This window comes from Rhinopithecus roxellana, chromosome 20 (assembly GCF_007565055.1).
Source record: "Rhinopithecus roxellana isolate Shanxi Qingling chromosome 20, ASM756505v1, whole genome shotgun sequence".
In the NCBI taxonomy this organism is placed as follows: domain Eukaryota; kingdom Metazoa; phylum Chordata; class Mammalia; order Primates; family Cercopithecidae; genus Rhinopithecus; species Rhinopithecus roxellana.
In genome coordinates, this window is record NC_044568.1 from 5,377,545 (window position 1) to 5,401,374 (window position 23,830).

The window sequence follows — 23,830 nt, forward strand, 5'->3', positions numbered from 1 at the left end:
CACGTGGTATCGCACTGCGGTTTTGATTTGCATTTCCCTGATAATTAGTGATGTTGAGCATTTTTCTATGTCTGTTGGCCATTTGTATACCTTCTTTTGAGAACTGTCTATTCATCTCCTTGGCACACTTTTTGATGGGACTGTTTTTTTCTTGCTGATTTGAGTTCCCTGTAGATTCTGGATATTAGTCCCTTGTCAGATGCAGTTTGTGAAAATTTTCTCCCATTCTGTGGGTGATCTGTTTACTCTGCTGATTATTTCCTTTGCTGTACAGGAGGCTTTTAGTTTAATTAAGTCCCATCTATTTATTGTTGTTTTCCTTGCATTTGCTTGTGGGTTCTTGGTCATGAACTGTTTGCCTAAGCCAATGTCTAGAAGCGTTTTTCAATGTTATCTTCTAGAATTTTTATGGTTTCAGGTCTTAGATTTAAGTCTTTGATCCATCTTGTGTTGATTTTTGTATAAGGTGAGAGATGGGGATCCAGTTTTATTCTTTTACATGTGACTTGCCAATTATCCCAGCACTATTTGTTGTATAGGGTGTACTTTCCCCACTTTATTTTTGTTTGCTTTGTCAAAGATCAGTTGGGTGTAAGTATTTGGCCCTCTTTCTGGGTTCTTTACTCTGTTCCATTGGTCATGTGCCTATTTTCATACCACCACCATGCTGTTTTGATTACTATAACCTTGTAATATAGTTCAAAGTTGGGTAATGTGATACCTCCAGATTTGTTCTTTTTGCTTAGTTTTGCTTTGTCTATGTAGACTCTTTGTTGGTTCCAAATGAATTTTAGCATTGTTTTTTCTAGTTCTATAAAGAAGTATGATGGTATTTTGATAGGAATTGCATTGAATATGTAGACTGCTTTTGGCAGTGTGGTCATTTTCACAATATTGACTCTACCCATCCATGAGCACGGAATGTGTTTCCATTTGTTTGTATCATCTATGATTTCTTTCAGCAGTGTTTTGTAGTTTTCCTTGTAGGGGTCTTTCACCTCCTTGGTTAGGTATATTCCTAAGTATTTTATTTTTACAGTTATTACAAAAGGGTTTGATTCTCAGCCCGGTCACTGTTGGTGTATAGCACTGCTACTGATTTGTGTACATTGATTTTGTATCCTCATAAATGAATTTATTATATATTTCTAAATAGCAGTAAGATTTGAAATATTCCCAACACAAACAAATGGTCAATGTTTGAGGTGATTAATATCCTAAAGACTCTGATTTGATCATTACACATCGTATGCATGTACCAACATCTCACATGGACCCCATAAATGTGTACAATTATTCTCTATCAAAAAATTTTTTAAGAAACATGCAAGAATACACTGTACCTCTTCCGTGCTGTCTTTGGATGCTGTCACACGAGGACTTGACATGTGGATTGTGGCGGCCTCTGTGACCAAGAGCAGAAGGCAATAGCAGCACAGAAACCTCAAATGAAAAATCTAACATCTCAAGCTACTAATTTAGCCAACCTAGCTATCTCCAGTCTTAGTACATGAGGTGATAAGCCCCCACTGTTCAAGTTGGGTGGCCATCAATTGCTGCAGAATAGAAGGTAATGAGGCTTCCTCCTCCCAGGTCCCCTACTAGACCCTGACATGCCCATTCAGTCACGGGCAGAAAGGGAAGCAGGGGTAAGTAGACCTGGCTGGCTCTGCCAGAGGCAGATCTTACCTGTCCTGCTTGCCCTAAAAAAGCCTGGTGCCTATGCAAGGGATTTAGAGGTGGCCCCTGTGGTCATAGTCTAGGCAAAATAACCCATCCACTAATAAGTGAACATGGCAGAAATACAGTCACCTTTTCCTCAGTCTTGCCAATAAAGTCAACTCCTCTGCTCACGAGGGAGGAGACATATGAAAGAGAGACTTGGAAGTTTTCATCCTAACTCACTCTTCTCTGTTTTTGTTTTGTTTTGTTTTGTTTTGTTTTGTTTTGTTTTGTTTTGAGACCGAGTCTCACTCTATCACCCAGGCTAGAGTGCAGTGGCGCAATCTGGGTTCACTGCAACCTCCGCCCCCTGGGTTCAAGCGATTCTCGTGCCTCAGCCTCCAGAGTAGCTGGGACTACAGGCGCCCACAACCACGCCTGGCTAATTTTTACATTTTTAGTAGAGACACAGTTTCACCGTGTTGGCCAAGCTGGTCCCCAATTCCTGGCCTCAAGTGATCTGCACACCTCGGCCTCCCAAAGGGCTGAGATTACAGGCATGAGCAACCCCACCTGGTCACCTAACTCACTCTTGGGAGGCCAAAAGTGATGCTGGAACTTTCTTCCTCTGCAGGTTACAAGGAAAATTAGGGAGAACACAAGGCATCAGAGATGCAGTGATGGATATGTCTATATGGAGCTTTTGTCTACATCCAGTAGAAACTGTATTTCTAGGCACCAGGTTTAAGAACGAAAACCTGGAGTCTTGTCTGTTAGCATTCTCCTTCCCCACAAACCAGAGAGGGAATACATTTTGCTTCAGCACACCCGGATGTAGGAAATGTCACATTCCTATTTCTGTAACTTCAGTTAAATCTGCTCTGAGTCCCTAGATGCCTGGCAGGTGGAGAATTCAATCTTGTCGTTACCAGTGTTCCTTTCCCTTCTCCACAGGCTTATGTAAGACTTCTGGGCTTACGCACTGTTGGAAAGCCAGGTAGGAACTACGTCTCCCGAACTCTCCATTCTTCCAGCTGTTCATGATCCATCAACCTTTTTTGGGCCATCTGCTATAAGAAGACCCTTGTCACGGCCTCATTCCACTGACCCACATGCTCAGCCCCAGGGACCCTCACTATAACAGGTCTCCACTAGGCAAAGGAACTCACAAAAACCTTCTCTTAAACTTGCCTTCCTCTGAGATCCAGCCACTCCCCCGCTTCTCACCTTAAACACAGATGGCAGCTTCTTCCCATCGTTCCAAACTTTGGAGATTGTCCAGCCAAATTCTCTTCAGACACCAAAGCTTCACCTTCCTTCTTCAGGGAGATGATGCAAGGGCATCTGAGATCTTTGGAAGTCCAATTCTGGCCTCTCTTTGGGGTGGGCTGAGAGGGTCTAGTAGGGGACCTGGGAGGAGGAAAACCTAACACCAAAGAAAAAAAAAATGAAAGCAATCGTGGCTTTGAGCTCTAAACACACAAGGCACCAGCCCAAGTTTGGGCAATTTTAATACAGCAGCCATTTTGCCTCCAAACAAACTGGCACTGGAAACCACTCTCTGCCTCTTAAAGAGAACCAGTTTCTCTTTCTCAAGTATGCAACATTTCTCCCTGGTAGCAGTACCCAGCCCACTGCCACCAGCAAAGGACTGCATCCAGGAGCCAAGAGTTTGATAGTTTAAATAATATATTTTATAGGGGAAAACAAAGTAACATCCACATAAATCTGAAACTACCACCACTTTCCAGAGGCTGAATCCCATTTGTGGAGTCTCTTGCATGTCAAGCACCTTGCAGTCAGCTCAACTACATACTTTTGGGATTAGTTACAGAGAAGAGTGAAGGTTATCTGCAAAATAAAGGGACCAGGGCTCAGAATTCCCAAAGCAATCCATGACAGAGGAGGTGAGTAGAAAAGGGAAGGGTGAAGTCAAAGGAGAGAAGTCAATGAGTTGGCCAACACCAAGCAAGGATCATGGGACCCTCTCCATGGCCCCACATCTCAAATGAAGTCAACAAAACCCATCAATGCTTGGTGTAAGTGGTGTATGCTCCCAGAAATGAAAGCAGGGGCCACATTTCAGGTCAGTAGGGTCAGGGGTAGAGGCAGGAGTCATGGACTTGTGGGCCCTGGAGGATGAGACGATTCTGAGACATTGAATTCCTACACCTATCTCAGTAGACATCTCAGGTAGGGCTTCAACATTCGTGGACCATAGACTCCGTGGACCTGAAAGCAACAGCCTCAGCGCATGTCCCAGCTCCATCAATCCCAGCTGCGGCTTTGAACAACTTACTTATTTTGTTAACTAATGTTATTTTAATTGACAAATCATAATTGTACACACTTATGTGATGTTTTCCTATGTGTAGACAATGTAGAATGATTAGATCAAGCTAATTAACATGTCCATCACCTAATTTACTGACAATTTTTATGATGAGACATTTGAAATGTACCCTCTTAGTTATTTTGAAAGATACATTATTATTGACTATAATCACCCTGCTGTGCTATAGATTTCAAAGCATATAATCCAGCAAGCCAACTTCTAGGTATAGAGTAAAACAAATTAAAGTCAGTATGTCAAAGGGATCTCTACATTCCTACTGCAACACTATTCACAATATCCAAGATATAGAATCAACCTAAGTGTCCATCAGTGGATGAAAGGATAAAGAAAATGTACTATGTAAACACAATGGAATACTATTAACCCTTAAAAAGAATGAAATCCTGTCATTTTCAACAACATGGATGAACCTGAAAGACATTGTGTTAAGGGAAATAAGTCAGGCACAGAAAAACAAATACTGCATGATTTTACTTATATGTGGAATCTAAAGAAGTTGAACTCACAGAAATAGAGAGTAGGACAGTGGTTATCCGGGTCTGGGGTGGAGGAAAGGTAGGGGATAGGAGATATTGGTCAAAGGGTACAAAGTTTCCAACAGGAAGAATAAGTTTTGAACAAGCTAAACTCCTCTGAAAGATTAGTTCCTCATCTGTAGAGCAGGGACATATCATCGACCTTCTAAGGACGTTGCTGTGAGAGTAAGAAATGATGTTCAGCATAATACCTAACGCACAGTCAGTTCTCCTTAGGCTTGAACCTGCGTCACCATGATCTCTACTTCTCAGGACAGAAGGCTCACAGCCAGTATCTCAGTTCCCAAAGAAAAGTCCCAGACCAGGCTGAACAGCAAGATCTCTGGGGGATACCCAGCCCTACTAGTCAGAATCACCGGAGGTAGAGCCTGGGTATGTATGTATGTATGTATGTGTGTGTGTATGTATAAGAGAAAGGGTCTTGCTCTGCAGTCCAGGCTGGAGTGACACAACCATAGTTCACTGCAGCCTCAAACTACTCCTGGCCTCAAGCCATGCTCCCACCTCAGCCTTCGGAGTAGCTGAGACTACAGGTGCATACCACCAAGCCTGGATACTTTTTTTTTCTATTTTTTGAGACACAGTCTCACTCTGTTGCCCAGGCTGGAGTGCAGTGGTGCAGTCTTGCCTCACTGCAACCTCTGTCTCCCAGGTTCAAGTGATTCTCGTGCCTCAGTCTCCTGAGTAGCTAGGATTACAGGCATACACCACCACACCAGGCAAATTTTGCTTTTTTACATTGTTGTTTATTGTTTGTTTTTCACAAATAGGACTTTTTATTTGCCACTATTATAAGTCTGAACTTTAAACAGATTCTTGGACTTGTGGTCCATATCCATCAGCTCATTCAACTTTAGCACGTGTCTCATCCCTAGTGGGTTTTCCAGAACTACTACCTTCACCACAAAGCTCCATGCCTTTTCCCAATCCAAACACAGGGTTCTCCAGCATCTTTACTTTTCTAATGAAGACATCATGGAGAGGAAAAATTGGCAAGCCTTTTCTACATCTTTTCCAATCTTGTCTGGAATCAATTTACTGATCACTTCTTTCAAGTCATTTGTCTGCACCTCTCAGGTCATGATTTCCATCATCTTCTTCTGGATTTGGCAGACTGTTGGTGCTGAGCGTAAGAGGTCTTCCGTATCTGATTGTTGTGTTTTTTAGTAAAACCAACACAGAACAGACGAAAGAAGTAACCATCGGTAATCCTGACATCAACATGAGCTTCAATCATTGCTGAACATTTTTCAACCATGGAACATATTTTGTCACAGGTAAGACCCATGCCATAGAAGTGAGTCAGGCAGTTTTTGCCCTGAACATCTTCAGTAATCAGCCTGAATTTTCTAAATGCAACTTCATCACTCTGCAAATCAGCAAGACTCACTTCAAACACAAGACCCTTGAGACGATTAGATGCAATTTGGGTTCCTTGGGTCCTGGTGACTAGCATCTTTCCAATACTTCTTATACTGAACATAGGAAGTGCTTTCACATCATACTGATCTTTCTTAGAAAATGGATCAACTACTTTCTTCTTAACTCCCTTTTTGCCACCTTTCATAAAGCATTTGTTCTTAACAACCGCCATGGTGCTGCTCAGAGTACCGAAAGGCTAAAATTTATATTTTTGGTAGAGGCAGGGTTTCACCATGTTGGCCAGGTTGATCTTCAACTCCTAACCTCAGGTGATCTGCCCACCTCAGCCTCCCAAAGTGCTGGGATTACAGGCGTGAGCCACTGCACCCAGATGCTACTTATTTTTCCTTTTTTTTTTTTGGTAGAGACAGGGTCTTGCCATGTTGCCAAGGCTGGCCTGGAACTCCAGGCCTCAAGCAATCCTCCCACCGTAGCCTCCCAAAGCACTGGGATTTCAGGTGTGAGCCACCAAGCCCAGCCTGGAATCTATTTTTAAAGCCCATCAAGTGTTGAATAAAACTGCAACTTGGGCTGTTTTTTTCTTTGCGTTTTTTACATTTCAATTGTTTTTAATATATTCAGAGATACACGCAAACATTACCAGTCAATTTTAGAACATTTCATGACCTCAAAAAGGAACCTCATACCCTTTGGCTAACACCCCCTATCCTCCCATGCCCCTACCAGCCAGAAGCAACCACTAACCCACTTCGTATTTCTATAGATTTCCATCTGAATGAAATCATGTAGAATGTGATCTTTCATCTGTTTTGAAGGTTCATCCACACTGTAGCATAAGTGAGTACTTTGCTCCTTTTTGTAATCAAATAATATTCCACTGTGTGGGTAGACAACATTCGGTGTATCTCTTCATCTGGTGATGGGCATTTGGATTAATTCCCTCTTTGGGTTATTAGGAGTGATGCTACTGAATTATTCATGTGTAAGTTTTGTGTGGACCTGTGCTTTCATTTTTGAATATGAAAATATGGCACATCTCCAAGGAATACATACAAGTGGCCAATAAGCACATGAAAAGATGCTCGATGAAATTCATCATCAGGGAAACACAAATCAAAACCACAATGAGATACCACTTCATACCCATAAGGATGGCTAGAATCGAAGATACAGAACACTGGCCTGACGCGGTGGCTCACACCTGTAATCCCAGCACTTTGGGAGGCCGAGGCGGGTGGATCACCTGAGGCCAGGTGTTTGAGACCAGCCTGGCCAACATGGTGAAACCTTGTCTCTTGTAAAAATAAAAATAAAAAAATTAGCCAGGCATGGTAGCAGGTGCCTATAATCCCAGCTACTCAGGAAGCTGAGGCAGGAGAGTCACTTGAATCTGGGAGGCAGAGATTGCAGTGAGCCGAGATTGTGCCACTGCACTCCAGCCTGGGTGACAGATCAAGACTTTGTCTCAAAAAAAAAAAAAAAAAAAATTACAGAAAATAACAAATGTTGGTGAGGATGTAGAGAAACTAGAACTTTCATACACTGCTGGTGGGAATTAAAATGGCATAGCCACTGTGAGAAACAGTTTGACAGCTTCCCAAACAATTCTACGTAGAGTTACCCAACAACCCAGCAATTGTACTCCTAGGTATAGGCCCAACTCGGGCTCTTTTAATCTATGGAAAATGAACTATGGGTACTTGGCAAGAACAAAGAGGGAGAGAGGCAGAAATGCTGCCATGAAGGTACACTGATTGCTCTCTAGTGCACATGGTTCCTACTGCAAACACCCTCTAAATGACTTCATCAGTTGCTCATAAAAAAATCACCCTCTGCTCCAATAGTGGGGGAAGAAGTGCAGATTGAACCTGGTGAGGCACAGTAAGACTGACTGCTAAACTTTATGAATGATGGGGGGATTTGCAAGTATAATCTTGACTATACTAGATTTTTTACTTTCTCCACTGTCTTTGAAAACCTAACTCTTGACTAAGAACTGACCTTCCTGTACTTTTTGTTGACTCTAAGTAAATTTCCAGTTGCACATAGTACAAAGATGATTTGCTGAAAAATCTCTCAAAAGAAAAATGTTAAGAATACAGGCATAGTGATATGGCAAATTTTGCAGAATTAACACAAATTGCACTTGTAGGTACGCAGCACAGTACATTTTCACAGGTAAAGAAAAAAGTGTTCTTCATTCTAGTAGAGGCTACAGGATGAGGCCGATCAAGGTGCTTGCCCAGTCAGACCTTGGGCTCTTACCTAATTTGTGTTAGAGTCAACTCTGATGGAGTCTGTATCTCAGTCATCTTTTTTTTTTTTTTTTTTTTTTTTTTTTTTTTGAGATGGAATCTTGCTCTGTCTCCCAGGCTAGAATGCAGTGGCATGATCTCAGCTCACTGCAAAATCTCCTCGAACCCTCCTGGGTTCAAGCGATTCTCCTGCCTCAGCTTCCCAAGTAGCTGGGACTACATGTGCATGCCACCATGCCCAGCTAAGTTTTGTATTTTTAGTAGAGACGTTTCATCATGTTGGCCAGGCTGTTCTCAAACTCCTGACCTCAAATGATCTACCTGCTTTGGCCTCCCAAAATGCTGGGATTACAGGCATGAGCCACCATGCCCGACCTCAGTCATCTTTTTATCCTCCACACCTGGCAAGTTCTAGGCACACTGTGGTTCCATACAAGTTCGTTGAATAAACAGGAGAGAGACAGAAAGTGGGAACTCTGGCAGTAGAGAAGATTCCAGAAATTGTGGATATTTCCCAGAGACTGTGGCCAAATTCCTCAGTCTTGCCAGAGTTTCTCTATCTCAACTCAAACCTTATGTGTGGGCCCAGGTGCAGTGACTCACACCTGTAATCCCAACACGTTAGGAGGCTGAGGTGGGCGGATCACTTAAGGCCAGGAGTTTGAGACCAGCCTGGCCAACATGGTGAAACTGCATCTCTACAAAAACACAAAAATGAGCCAGGCGTGGTGGTGTGCACCTGTAGTCCCAGTTACTCGGGGGGCTGAGGCACAAGCATTGCCTGAACCCAGGAGGTAGAGGTTGCAGTGAGCCAAGATTATGCTACTGCACACTAGCCTGGGCAATAAAGCAAAACTGTCTCAAAAAAAAAAAAAAAAACCCTTATGTGTGGGCCTTGCTACAGAATTAATGTTTATGTGGACAATATGTACACAGGTGTATGTTAAGAGCATGAGTCATCCACAAGATTTTAGCAAAGTCCATTTAGAAAGCTCAGTGCTTTGGGTTTCCACTTGCTTTGCTGCCTCTGTCCTCAGAAGGAGGCTTCATTCTTCTATGTAACCAGCAAATCCTTTATGCAGAGATGTACACAACACACTCCTATCCTTGGTTATGACACCTTGAATGGCTTGTCTTGGTGGCCCCTGGTGCTCATTTCAGAGTAGTTCAAATTAAGGTGATCAGCTTTCATGCCAGTCATTCTACAAATCACTCCTCTTATGACAAAGTTTTCTAAATGCTTTACTGAATTATTACTTAAAGAAATGTGCACATAGGCCGGGCGTGGTGGCTCATGCCTATAATCCTAGCACTTTGGGAGGCTCAGGCAGGCTGATCACGAGGTCAGGAGATCGAGACCATCCTTGCTAACACAGTGATACCCCATCTCTACTGAACATACAAAAAAAAAAAAAATAGTCGGGCGTGGTGGCGGGTGCCTGTAGTCCCAGCTACTCGGGAGGCTAAGGCAGGAGAATGGTGTGAACCTGGGAGGCAGAGCTTGCAGTGAGCGAGACTGCACCACTGCACTGCAGCCTGGGTGACACAGCGAGATTCCGTTTCAAAAAAAAAAAAAAAGAAATGTGCACATATAAGAGGTCAACACAGTAATTTTCTTACAAACTGAACATACTGGCCAGGCACAGTGGCTCATGCCTGTCATCGCAGCACTCTGGGAGGCCAAGGTGAGCAGATTGCTTGAGCCCAGGAGCTCAAGACCAGCCTGGGCACATAGTGAGATCCCCATCTCTACAAAAAATAAGTAAATAAAAAATTAGGCAATAGTGGTGGCACATGCCTGTAGTCCCAGCTACTCAGGAGGCTGAGGTGGGAGGACTGCTTAAGCCCAGGAAGCAGAGGCTGCAGTGAGCCATGATGGTGCCACTGTGCTCTAGCCTGGGTGACAGAGCAAGATCCTGCCTCAAAAATAAAAACTGAACATCTCCATATTACCAACACCCAATTCAAGAAAAAGAACATTACAGCCCCTTCCAGAATATTCCTGGGGTCTCTTCCATCTCTGGGGTCTCCATCCCTGACAACCAACAGCCTCCACCAATTCCACCTAACATTGTACTTTATGAAAGCAGTAGTTCTCATATGTGGGCTATTTTGCCCCCTGGGGACATCAGGCAATATCCAGAGACACAGGGGGTTGTCTCTACTTGAGAGAAGTTGTGTTACTGCATTCAGTGAGTCCAGAGATGCCACTCAACATCCTAGAATGTACAGGGAGCCCACACACATACAATAGAGAAATTGCTGAGCCAAAATGTCAGCAGTGTCGCAGCTGAAACCCTGACATACACAGAATCACACAGTATCTGCTCCTTCGTGCTCAGGATCTCTTTCATTCTAATCATTTCATAGGAAACAGAAATGTCATTTGGAGGCAGGTAGAGTCCAAAACAAAGAAAATCCAGTTTTGTTTTGTTTTTTTAATCAGCCTGGTACCTTTAGAGCTAGGATGTGGTTTCCATTCTTTCTGTCTCATAGTCAAGTGCTTTTTCTTCAAATGGCATCTGCTGGGCTCAAGACCCCAAGATCCCCACAAAGCTGAGATTCACATGGGAATTTTGTACACACCCACACAGGTATACACTGCCATTTACATGCAGACATCCACCCACAGATACACACATCCAGAGACCAAGACAGAAAGCAAAGTCCACCATAAAAGCACGGTCCCCCCAACAGGAGAAATGCACCATTCACTCCAGGGAGGTACCTATTTGTTTAATTCAGCCTCTGATAGTCAGGCTGTTGCCAAGCCCAGCTCTGAAAGTCTTCCCCCTCTAGGAAAGAGAGATGGATTTTTTCTTTACTCAAGAATATAGATCTAAAGAAAAAAAAAAAAAAAACAAAACAAATACTTCTGCATCTCAAAGCAGGCTCTACCTCCTGAGCTACACATATTGATCAGCATTTTATTGTCAATTTTCTTTTATTTGAACTGGAGAAAAATATTATCTAATTATGTTCTTCCTGACAGTTGGGAATCAGTCACACTAAATCCAATTCTCTGTGTTCGCATGATTAAGGTGTTTAATTTGGGAGACAACAAAGCAAAACCATTGGTCATGTTTTAATATAATTAGTACAGAATATATCTAAGGGGGTCAAGTATCACTGTAGCAACAAGCTCATTCTGCAGTAAAAGGGGGATTGAGTTAGGGTGGTTCAAGGCTGCACCGTTTTATCAGTGTCTCTTCAAGAGTCCGCGGAATGTGGAATGGAAAAGACTGAAATAGTCCAAGTCTTGGCTAAGCTTCTATAAAGTGGTGTGAGGAGCTGATAAAATAACCTGGTCTTTAGAGACATCCCACACTGTAGTTCTCTAAGCTACAGATTCTCAGATTTTTCTATTTTATAAACCAGTAAAAATATTTTTTTAATTTGAGAACCAACATAAGGTTGCTATTTTTTTTCTTTTTGGTAAGAAGGAACTTTTTTAAGCTACCAGTTTCTCTCTCTCACACACACACACAAACACACACACACACAGAAATTCCACCATGATCAGTCAGAATAGGTTAGGTTTTGCTGCAATAACAAACAACTCCTTAATCTTGGTAATTTCAAACATCAGAAGTTGTTTTTCACACTCATGCTACATCTGCAGGGAGGTGTGAGGTGCTCTGTTTCCCATCAAACTCACCCCAAGACTAAGGCTAATGGGGGTTGTCCCACCTCGAGTATCACCAACCAGGGAACAGAGGGAGAAGAATGCTAGAGAGCCCTATACTAGGAATTAAATGCTCCAGGATAGAAGTGTCACACTGCACTTCCGCCCCCAGCCTGTTGGCCAGTACTAGCCACATCCCCTCCCCCACCACACTGCAATGCATGAAGACAGGACAACTGGATACATTACAAATTTCTACCCCATGGCATTTCATAAAAGAGAAAAACATACGCAAATACAAAAATTTTTTAATAGAATAGAATATACACAATTTCAGAATAAAGAACAATCCTCCAAAAAGGACAAGTAGGTGGTCTTTCATCAACGGGCACATTTCTGTGACATTTTCTGTTTTTCCATTTTATCCTTGACCCATGAACATTTTATACAGATGGTCCAAAGAACACCATTTAGGGACCAGTGCTCTAATCAGGTGATGAAAACGGCCCCAAGAACAGAGCGCAGTCTCCTTAGCAAAGACCCAGCAGGGCCAGGGTGTCCACGTTCTCACCATCAATGCGCAGACATCCACCTGCAGCATCCTCACATCCTGACATCAAACAGTGGCTCTTTATAGCTTGATTCTAATGCCCTCTCTTTGATCTTCATCATCACTGTAAAGCTCTCTGGCCCCAAGATCTGACATCACCATTCTAGCTACATCCTGCAACTGTTCACCTATCCTGCCTCCTCATCCCTCTAAACTTCTCTTTACAATCTCATGTTTCCTTCTTGCTCTACCTTCCTGCTCAGCCTGGACCTCACAGTCACCTTCTTCTTGTAATACGCTCCTAAACTTGTTCTTCCCTGCCTTCAACAACACCCACCTGGAAAATCTCCACACCCCACTGATGACTTGCCTTGCAACTGTCCAAGGGCTGCTGAATGATACTGGAAAGAACCACAACATGGATCTGGTAGTTCCACTAACTAATCTCACCATCTCATATGGACTTACTTTAAAAGAAAATTCCCATGGGCATTTTCTAACACTATTTTTTGAGATTATAATTTTATCTAGGTGATAGGATTCATAAGTCTCAGCCTTCTTCTTCCCCTCCTCAATAAAGTGTCAACTTGGTCTCTGCCTTTTTAAAACAATTCTGATTCTCCAATGTACATACCTTGTCTCTCAAGCCTTATCAAAATGAATCACGGAAAAAAATGTTCTCAGAGTGGGAGAGACTATGTGTTCAACATTCACTTCAGGAGTCTAGAATAGTGGTGGTCAGGGATGAAACTAGCTGAAGAACTTTAGGAGAAAGGGCTAAGTGCAGAGGAAATGGGAGAAGAGGTGATTGTGAAAGATTTTGGAGATGAACTCATGAATAGAAGGAAGAAATGTCTTCTGAGGTGGTAAAGTGAGAACTCCACCAGTTTTGAGATATTAGTGAATAGGAGAAGCCAAGAAATTTAAAAATAAGTTTAGAGAAGCTCTTTATGGGTATCTTTTAAGTTTTTCAAGAGCCTTGGGCAAAGAGTGGAATGAGTATTTGCATTGGGATTCTTTGAATCTGGGGTGCTCTGAGGCTGAATCACATAGGATGTAGCTTTCATAGGATTACACTTGAGCATATACAAATAAAAGTAGACATAGACTAACACAAGTAGATATAGACCAATACAATTTAAATTAATAATTTTAAATAAACTGGGTGGATGAAGTTTTGCTGTAATCAATTTACTGATGTGGCATATAATAGCTGAAAGACATACTGGAATGATATATTTTACTTGATTTGATTCTTTATATTTAAAGCATAACAGACTGTCATTTAGGTCATTATAGTTGTCATTATTTTTCCTATTTAATAGTAAACTTAATTCATTGTTTTGATGTGATAATCAATTTGGGTTGAACCTCAAAATACAATAGTGAAAAATTGAAAAGAATTGGTGTTGGCCGGGCACTGTGGCTCACGTCTGTAATCCCAGCACTTTGAGAGCCGAGGTGGGCAGATCACTTGAGGCCAGGAAATTGGAGACCAGCCTGGCCAACCTGGAGAAACCTCATCTCTACCAAAAATACAAAAAATTAGCTCGGCATGGTGGTACATGCCTGTAGTCCCAGCTACTTGGGAGGCTGAGGCAGGAGAATCGCTTGAACCCGGGAGGTGGAGGTCGCAGTGAGCCAAGGTTGCATCATTGCACTGCAGCCTGCGTGAGAGAACAAGACTCTGTCTTGGAAAAAAAAAATGGTTTAACAAAAAAGTGTTTATTATTGTTTTATTTCATTTAATACTAAACGTTGTAAATTGGTATGAACAAAAAGAAAACTCAAGCAACACATCATTCCTAAGCATCAATCTGTGAACACTGACAGCTTTGACTCTATTACTATTGTGTGATATTTCAACTCTCCCACCATTTTTTCTCTTTTAAATTGCTTCAAAATTTTTTGTTTCTATGTGGCACATATACACCATGGAATACTATGCAGCCATAAAAAAGGATGAGCTCATGTCCTTTGTAGGGACATGGATGCAGCTGGAAACCATCATTCTCAGCAAACTATCACATGAACAGAAAACCAAACACTGCATGTTCTCACTCATAGGTGAGAATTGAAAAATGAGATCACTTAGACACAGGAAGGGGAACATCACACACCGAGGTCTATTGTGGGGAGAGGGGAGAGGGGAGGGATAGCATTAGGAAATATACCTAATGTAAATGACGAGTTAATGGGTGCAGCACACCAACATGGCACATGCATACATATGTAACAAAACTGCACGTTGTGCACATGTACCCTAGAACTTAAAGTATAATAATAATAAAAAAGATTTAAAAAATAATAATAATAATCTCACCATCCAACTCTAGGGTAGACTTCACTTCTGTTCAGCAATATTTTTAAGCATCACAAATAAATTCCGAACCATATTTGCTATAACAATTGACTTTAAACCTCTTCCGTATCTGAAAGCCCCCCAAACCCATCCCTAGGGGTTTCAGAGCCCACTCAGAGTTGAGTTCTCTGAACTCACTTCCACCTCACCCCTAGATCACTCTATCTTGACCCTCTTCCTCTGCCTTTCCCATCTTATAAAGAGAAGCATCCTTCTCCTTTTCCCAAGCTACCTTCTCCACTTGTGCCTCATTTGAGACCTCCCTTTATCACCCGTTCCCTTGGAACTCCTATGACTCGCCACCTTCACTCATCATTTGACTCATATTTTGCACCATGTATGTGCCAGGCATTTAACATATAATCATGCTTAAGTCTCCACATGCTAACAAGAAATACCTTGATTATCCCTGCTATGCCCTCAAGTCATTACCCTCTCTGCTCCTTTCCTGTGTTCCCAAAGTTTGTTGATCTTCATCAATCCCTGCGATACAGATGACTCTAAAGTTTGCATCCTATTAGGTTGGTGCAAAAGTAATTGCAGTTTTTGCCATTAAAATTAATGGCAAAAATAGCAATTATTTTTGTACCAGCCTAATATCTTTTCTCCTTCTACCAAACTTTGTCCCTGAGCCATCTCATCACCCATAACTACCTCCTCCATGCAGTTGATTCCCAGATCTGTATTATTCTACTTAAAGTCCATTCCCCACCTTTCTCAGCTAGAACAGCAGAAACCTACTTAGAATTCATGCCACCAGTTCCCCACCACCACCACCACCACCATCACCCTGCCATTGTTAGCAAAACCATTTCTTGAGTGGAGCTCAAAGATTTTTAATGATCTCCCACTCCCCAGAAAGATAACTTCAGACTCAGCCTAGAAGTAAAGATCCTCCAGATATGGCCTCAACCACCCTCCAACCGATGTCCCCAGTGCATCCTTTTGATGCCCCCTTCAGTGGAGCTAAAATGGAATGTGTGTTTTTCTTTTCACATACTCCTGGTGTTTTTCCACAAATACAATTTCACCTCTTGAATATCTTCAAGGATTCTCCATGCTACACAGAGTGAAATCCAAACTCCCCATCAGGACCCCAGTTTTCCCAAACTCTCATTGCACTTTTCTGCCTCCACGCTTTTCCTTGGGTCATCCTCTTCTCTAAGATAACCTTGTGTATTACTCTAGGTTCTCCAGAGAAAGAGCACAGAGATAGAGATAGAGTTATATACATAGAGAGAGACAGATTGATTTGTTGTAAGGGATGGCTCACATGGTTATGGAGGCTAAGGAGTCCTGGGGTCTGCAGTCAGCAAGCTGGAGACCCAGGACAGCCATGATATAGTTCCAACTCGAGTCCACATCTAAAGTCAGGAGAAGAATGATGTTCCAGTTTAAATATAACCAGGTAAAGAGAGCAAATTCTCTGTTACTCTACCTGTTGGATGACTGGATGAGGCTCACCCACATTGGGGAGGACAATCTGCTTTATTCAGTCTACCAATTAAATGTTATCCTCATCCAGAATACCCTCAGAGACACACCCAGAACAAAGTGTAGCCAAGTATCTGGGCAGCCCGTAACCCAGTCAAATTGATACATAAAATTAACCACCATGCCTTGCTTCTACTCCCTCCCCATTACAGCATGTCCAAATACTTCCCTTATTTCAAGGCTTAGTTCAAATGTTACCTCTTAACTAAGCCTTCCCTGCTAACCCCAAATATTAATAGAAGTGGTTCCTCCCTTCTCTAATGTCTCAAAATACATTAAGTGTTTCTCTTTTACAGTATTTATTATAAACTCCCTTATAAATCAAGACAGTGATTCCCAAATCATCAAAAGAGTATAAAAGAAGTCTTCTTTGAGTGTGAAATATCTCATGGAATATAGCACATGGCCTCTTCATGAAGAAACTACTGGGAGAGACAAAGACAAGATGGAAGAGGCCAGGGTAAGGGGGTTAGTAGAAAGTGCAATGAGGCTGGGCACGGTGACTCACGCCTGTAATCCCAGCACTTTGGGAGGCCAAGGCCAGCAAATCATGAGCTCAGGAGATTGAGACCATTCTGGCTAACACGGTGAAACCCTGTCTCTACTAAAAATACAAAAAAAAACTTAGCCAGGCATGGTGGCAGGTGCCTATAGTCCGAGCTACTCAGGAGGCTGAGGCAGGAGAACGGCGTAAACCCGGGAGGCAGAGCTTGCAGTGAGCCGGGATCACGCCACTGCACTCAAGCCTGGGTGACAGGTGAGACTACATCTCAAAAAAACAGAAAGCACAATGAAATAAGTCAGTGGATGGGTGCCTATAATTTCTAAGGGAAACAGAGTGTAATCCAAGAATTTTATAGCCAGCTAAATTATCCACCAATCAAAATAGGCAAAAGACACTATGACATGTTCAAGAACTTAGAGAATACAGTACTTCTGAGCTTTTTTAATAAAAGCCTTCATAATAAAATTTAGTCGGCCAAGAAATTAAAAAATAAGCAATTTGTGAATTGAATGACCATGACAAAAGGCTAGTGATGACAGGTGAATCCATATAAAAATAGGACTATGATTACAGAACAGAAAGAAAAGGTGGTCAACCTTAACAACATAAAACAACCTAGAAATAACTAGTTTCCAGAGGAAATGGGAGGGATTGTAGAAAGTAGACGTGCTAATGCCCTTTACTAAGTCAATCAGATCTAAAATTGAAACGTGGTTTTAAATATAAAACTTCTTGTTTCTTTTCCTCCCTAACTAACCGAGGATCAACTACCATGATGAATGACACAGTAACTATCTGGACCAGGAAGGTCATGACCAATCAACCACTCCAGAGGAAACAAATAGCCACCAATGTCCTTCATCCTGGGAAGGCAACAAAATGTACAAGACCACAATGTGCGTTACCTTCATATGAATATGTGGACTCAGAACTCATTTTGGTGGTGGTTAAACAATGGGCTTTGGCATGCTCTCTGGTTCCTTGAATTATGCAAAGAAAAATGAACTCAAACATAGACTTGCAAGACATGGCTGGCATGAGAAGACGACGACCTCAAGAAAACAGCAAAAGGAATGCAAGGGCAGAATGAAGTCAAGAGACTGCAAAGGCCAATGTCAGTGCTGACAAAAAGCAAAAGGAGTAAAGATTCTGCAATGACTTTATTTGCAGTGATTGTGCAAATTTTTCATGAGAGGCTCAATCAACTGTAAAGACTTTTACACATATATATATGTGTGACTTTTACACATATATATATGTGTAAAAGTCTTTACAGTCTTTTATATATATATATAAAACACCTTAATATTTTTCATCACCTTTGATTTCTTAGATGTTCTAGAAACTGATTTTTGGTGAGGAAAAACTACATTTATCTGAGTTGACCAGTTCCTTCCATTTCACTTCCATTTCTTTTTCTTCAGATAAATTTACATTCAATTTGCTACTTCTTGTTTTTAAAATCTCATTTTGTGTGATCAGAAGCATCTATTCATGTCTCTAGCCATCTCTGTGCATAGCAAGGAATGCTGTTCACTGAATATTAAGGAGGTTTATTTCTTGGGGTCGTGAGATTTGGGATGATTTCTCTCCCTTTTTGTACTTTTCTGTATTCATTAATTTTTTTGAGACAAAGTCAACAGTGTCCTTAATATTACTATCTGGACTCAGAACCCATCTTGGTGACGGTTAAACAATCGTCACCCACACTGGAGTGGAGTGGCACAGTCTCAGCCCACCAAACCTCCACCTCCCAGGCTTAAGCGATTCTCCTGCCTCAGCCTCCCCCGTAGCTGGGATTACAGGCGCCCACCACTACCGCCTGGCTAATTTTTGTATTTTTAGCAGAGACGGGGTTTCACCATGTTGGCCAGGCTAGTCTTTAACTCCTGACCTCAAATGATTCACCCACCTCGGCCTCCCAAAGTGCTAGGATTACAGGCGTGAGACACGGCACCCAGCCTTTCATGTATTAAATTTTTAAAAACACATCATTTAAAATAATCAAATCATTCTTCTCTAATCTACTTTGTATCATAGGTATCCAAATACTCACCTATTCTCTCTTAAGTGATGACAAACTTGTTGAACTGTCATTTCATTTTGTGGTTCCAGCCCCAGGAATTCTGATTCTGATTCTGACTCTAAAGGGTCTGTATGCAGAGTGAGCAAGCATCCCAGATGATTCTCTTACAGGTGTTGTAAGGGCAGGAGTTTGAGATATCCTGATGCAAAAGAAAGAACCCTCAAGGAAGTTGACTGTACATGTATTTTCCTTCCTAGCACAGGAAATGACAGAAAGATTATCCAATCAGTACCACTCATAGCACTGATTATATGTCTATGAGGAATTCAGAAATGGTCTGATCAAGGCTGAAGACCTAAAAAGAGGCTCTTTTCTCAGATACAAAGTCCCCTTCTCATGCATGGTTGAGTTAGTAGAAACTGAGGGTGATGCTTCTTCCTCCAGCATTAGTATCCCATGATTTTTGTTCAGTACATGAAGCACCTCCATCCCCAACATCTCCAACCTCAATACCAGGTTCCTCACATACACTTTCTTTTTTTTTTTTAAGATGGAGTCTCGCTGTGTCACCCAGGCTGATGTGCAGTACAGTGGCACAACCTCAGCTCACTGCAACCTCCACTTCCCAGGTTCAAGCGATTCTCCTGCCTCAGCCTCCCGAATAGCTGGATCGGGAGGTGCACCATCATACCCGGCTAATTTTTGTATTTTTTGTAGAGATGGGGTTTCACCATGTTGGCCAGGCTGGTCTCAAACTCCCAGGCTAAAGTGATCCACCCACCTCAGCCTCCCAAGTGCTAAGATTACAGGTGTGAGCCACCATGCCCAGCCTCCTCACTTCCACGTTTACAGAGGATCTGATCATACCCCCTCCGCAGAAGTCAGAATGGCCCCCACGTGGTGTTAAATGGGAGTGAAATCTTGAGTTCAATCAACTGAGGGTGACACAGAAACATTTCCTCCAAAATGCTTTTGGCAGCTCTGCTCACCCATAACCTGGCTCCATTTCAGAGCAAGACCTCCACTTAAGCTGCACTGGCTTCCACTAGAGTAAATCACATGAACTCATGGCAAACACAACTGAAAGGTAAAAAGATTCTTTTTTAAATGATTTTTGTCTCTCACTTACCAACACACGCGGGCCTCCCTAGAGCCTGACTCCATTCAGCACCTGTTCCACTGAGCACCCACTAAAAGCTCAGCTCACGAGCTGAGATGACCCAGACATCAAGGAGTTTACAATTCAGGGGAAAAACAGACCTGAATACAAGTGATGACAATACAAGACGGAGTCAAAGAGGCCAACTTGAAGTTTCAGCAGAATAGCACCAAAGACAAGTTCCCAACCCAGTTCCCAGAGCCAGAGCCAGGCTGGCTGCAAGAGAATCAGCTGGGAGCTTTTGCAAACATAGGTCCTAGCTGAGCCCCTAATCATCAGACTGTCTGGGAGTGAGCTCCAGGAATTGGTTTATTTAATAAGCACCCACACACACATGATTCTGATGTTCCTAAGGGTTGTAGAAACATGGAACTATGGAAAACACTAAAAAAAAAAGGCACCAAAAGAAACCTATAAATATTCAGTACTGTCCCAGGCATCGCAAGGACACTCCACGTGCACTATTTCCAATATTCAGACTAACCTGCAAGGAAAGCATTCATTCATGACAGTGTGCTTTATCAGGATCAGAGCCAGCCCCGGGAATGCTTGAACCCTGCCCTGAAGGTCACTCCCTCCTCCCCACAGGAGGGGGCTAACATTAAGGAACAGGGGCCAGACAGGAAATGGACCGTCCTTTTACTCTAAGACCACAGTGAGAGAGTTTTTTGTGTGTGTGTGTCTCGCTCTTGCCACCCAGGCTGGCGTGCAGTGGTGTGATCTCAGCTCACTGCAACTTCCGCCTTCCGGGCTCAAGCAATTCTCCTGCCTCAGCCTCCCAAGTAGCTGGGACTATAGGTGCACACCACCACGCCCAGCTTATTTTTGTATTGTGAATAGAGACGGGGTTTCACCATGTTGGTCAGGATGGTCTGGATCTCTTGACCTCATGATCTGCCCACCTTGGCCTTCCAAAGTGCTGGGATGACAGGTGTGAGCCACCGCACCTAGCCTGAGACTTTCAAGTAAAGCCACGATGGACCACAGAGCTTAGACATCAGGGCCAACATGGAATCTCTGTCATTAAATCTTGAGATCTTACTATCTTTGCTCAAAGAAAAAAATGATCACAATTGACATTTTGAGGATGAGACATCTGAATGTAAACTTGATCTTAGAGGATATTAAGAAATTACTAGTAATTTTATTAGGTATGACAATGATCCTGTAAAAAATGCCCTTGTGTTTTTGGAGGGAAAGTAAATTAGGTAGGGGTGAACATCATGATGCAATTACATAACCACTGTAAACTATTTTTAAAATACTTCAGAAAAACAAATGGAGTAAATATTGCAAAAGTTAATGGTTTTTAAACCTATGTGATGGGCATACGATAGCTCACTAAACTAGTCTCTCTACTTTTATGTATATTGAAAATTTTTCATAAAAATAAAAAAAAAAAAAAAACCTGGCCAGGCATAGCAGCTCATGCCCGTAATCCCAGCACTTTGAGAAACCAAGGTGGCTTGAGCCCAGGAGTTTGATATGAGCCTATGCAACATGGTGAAACCTCATCTCTACAAAAAATGGAAAAAATTAGTCGGGCATGGTGGTGTGCCCCTGTAGTCCCAACGACGCAGGAGGGTGAAGTGGGAGGATCACCTGACCCCATAAGGTCAAGGCTGCAGTGAGCCAAGGTCACACCACTGCACTCCAGCCTGGGCGAAAGAGTTAGACCCTGTCTCAAACAAACAAACAAGCAAACAAAAACCCTCTGGATCCCATTTCCCAAAAAAACGATTTTTTTGAGATCTTACCATCTCCTGGCTTGGTGCAGAGTGCAGGAAATCAAGACAAAGTACAGCACACCAGGAATGGGGAGGGAAGGAAGCGTGGGGGAGGCTAACACCGCGGACTCTCCCAGCTCAGTCGGCCTGTGCACCTTGCTTCATGGAAGAAAGGAATGGAAGATGAATGATGCCTTTAACACACAGTGACCTCCCTCACTAGTAAATGTGCCTCCCAAAGTGTCTAAGAACTCAGCGCCAGAGCCAGGTTGGCTGCATGAGAATCACCTGCGAGCTTTTGCAAACATACGTCCCTACTGGGTCCAGATGTATCCATCTCTTGGAGAGGAGGAGAGAGGCAGAACAAGGAAAAGGATGGGAACAAACCAGCCTTGTGCACAGGAGGAGGCTTGGATTCCTCCTGCACGTTTAGTGCAACGCATCCTATTTTATTTACAAGGTCACAGAAGCTCAGAGAGGTAAACCTGCCCAGGTTCTCACAGCTTGTGACTGGCAAAACCTGCCCAAATCTCTGTCTCTAGAGGTATTTCCACTTGCTTCAACTCTGGGGCTTTGTTGTAAAGATGACAGATCCCACTCACCACTCACTTTTGTTTGTAGATACTGCCTAAGGTCCCTTGTGAATATTTAGGTCAGGGCTGGGTTTGTTTTTGTTTTTTTTTTTTTTTTTTTTTTTTTTGAGTTTTTTGTTTGTTTCTTGGTTTTTTTACAAAGCAATCTTGTAGAAAGAACCCAAAGTGGCTCCCCCATTTAAGACCCTGTAAACCGGGAGTCGAGAGTCTGAAGTCCTGGCCTGATTTCCACACCTTCCTTAGATTTCCCTGTGTGTAAAATGCAACAACAATCTTTGACAAATTGCCTCCCCCAGGGGAGAGATAGAGGAAGTGTTAACTTTGCCTTTTTTTTTTTCTTTTTTCCAGACAGACCCTCTCTCTGTCACCCAGGCTGGAGTGCAGCAGTGCCATCTCGGCTCACTGCAACTTCTGCCTCCTGAGTTCAAATGATTCTTGTGCCTCAGCCTCCCAAGTAGCTAGGACTACAGGCAGACGCCACTACACCTGGCTAATTTTTGTAATTTTAGTAGAGATGGGGTTTCACATATTGGCCAGGCTGGTATCGAACTCCTGGCCTCAAGTAATCCGCCCACCTCGGCCTCTCAAACTGCTAGGATTACAGGCACAAGCCATCATGCCCAGCCACTTTGCTACTTTTTTTAATAGACAGCTTCGAGGTCCAGTATGATTTCACAGATTCAGAAACATGACAGGCAAAGAATAATCATTTGCATTCAAATAGTAGAATGCTTTCATTTTCAAAGAGCTCTCACCTGCCATCTAATCTTGTCTTCCTAGAAGTCCTGGGAGAGAAGCAGATGTGGTTTCCAATCCCACTTTCCAGAAGAGGAGACTGAGGCAGAGGCTTTGCAGACACACAGAGGACATGTGAGGACAGGTGAAGGTCATGGCCATTGTCAACCCCCTCCCCCAACTTGACATTCCCAGATCTGGTGGACTTTCAGCCAGAAGAGACAGAAGGACTGGATCACTCAACTCTGCCATGTGTGCCAGGACCCAATTTTTCCCTAACTTGGTCACATTCTGTCTGGGATCTCCAACTACTACCCATCCCACAAGTCTCAGCTAAAACAGCAATTCCACTGGGAACATTTTTCTGAGCCTCCAGGATTGGGTCAGGCCCTCTCCACGGCTCTCTGACCTTCCCCTACTGCAGAACTTAGCACCTGTATGTCACTAATTGTTCAAACATGTGTCTTTCCTATGCTCTCCACATTATCTGCAGCATCTGCCAAGAATAATAATAAATGGTAAAACCTAATCTCTATTGAGTGTCGATGCACTTTTAATGTGACATCTTATTTAATCCTCACTATATCTGCAAGAGTAGAAGCTATTAATAGCCAATTTTCAGATAAGAAAATCAAAGCACAGTTTCTATAACTTACCCAAGCAGCTAGCTATGAGGCAGTTCATTTTTATCCCAGGGAATCATATTCCAGAGACCGTGTTCTCAATTACTAGAGCAGGCACCTCCCCAGACTCTAGTAGGTGGTTAACGAGTCTTTGTGGAATAAATGAGCAGACGTACAAGCAGATGGATGGATACGTAGGTGGATGGATAGACAGATGGGTGGATGGATAGATGGGTGGG

At 42.7% G+C, this 23,830-nt stretch overlaps 2 protein-coding genes across 3 annotated transcripts in view; both read right to left on the bottom strand.

The window, feature by feature from the left end:
* Positions 1–3,333: 3,333 nt before the first annotated feature.
* Positions 3,334–23,830, bottom strand: part of LOC115895297 (translation initiation factor IF-2) — a 36,610-nt gene continuing 16,113 nt past the window's right edge. Inside the window, exons 2-5 of one of the 2 annotated variants that reach the window (XM_030925539.1) lie at positions 22,989–23,080; positions 21,671–21,799; positions 19,884–20,014; positions 18,785–19,007 (exon numbers count right to left, since the gene is read on the bottom strand). In XM_030925539.1, coding sequence (XP_030781399.1) covers positions 19,945–20,014; positions 21,671–21,799; positions 22,989–23,080 — 291 coding nt within the window. In that variant the 3' untranslated portion in view covers positions 18,785–19,007; positions 19,884–19,944. Of the gene's footprint in view, positions 3,514–18,784; positions 19,008–19,883; positions 20,015–21,670; positions 21,800–22,988; positions 23,081–23,830 lie in introns of those variants that run through there. The other variant, XM_030925540.1, reaches the window with a different exon arrangement.
* Positions 5,132–6,160, bottom strand: LOC115895298 (40S ribosomal protein S3a-like). The gene has a single exon (XM_030925541.1). The coding sequence runs from the start codon at positions 6,146–6,148 to the stop codon at positions 5,645–5,647; it is 504 nt and encodes a 167-aa protein (XP_030781401.1). The 5' UTR covers positions 6,149–6,160; the 3' UTR covers positions 5,132–5,644.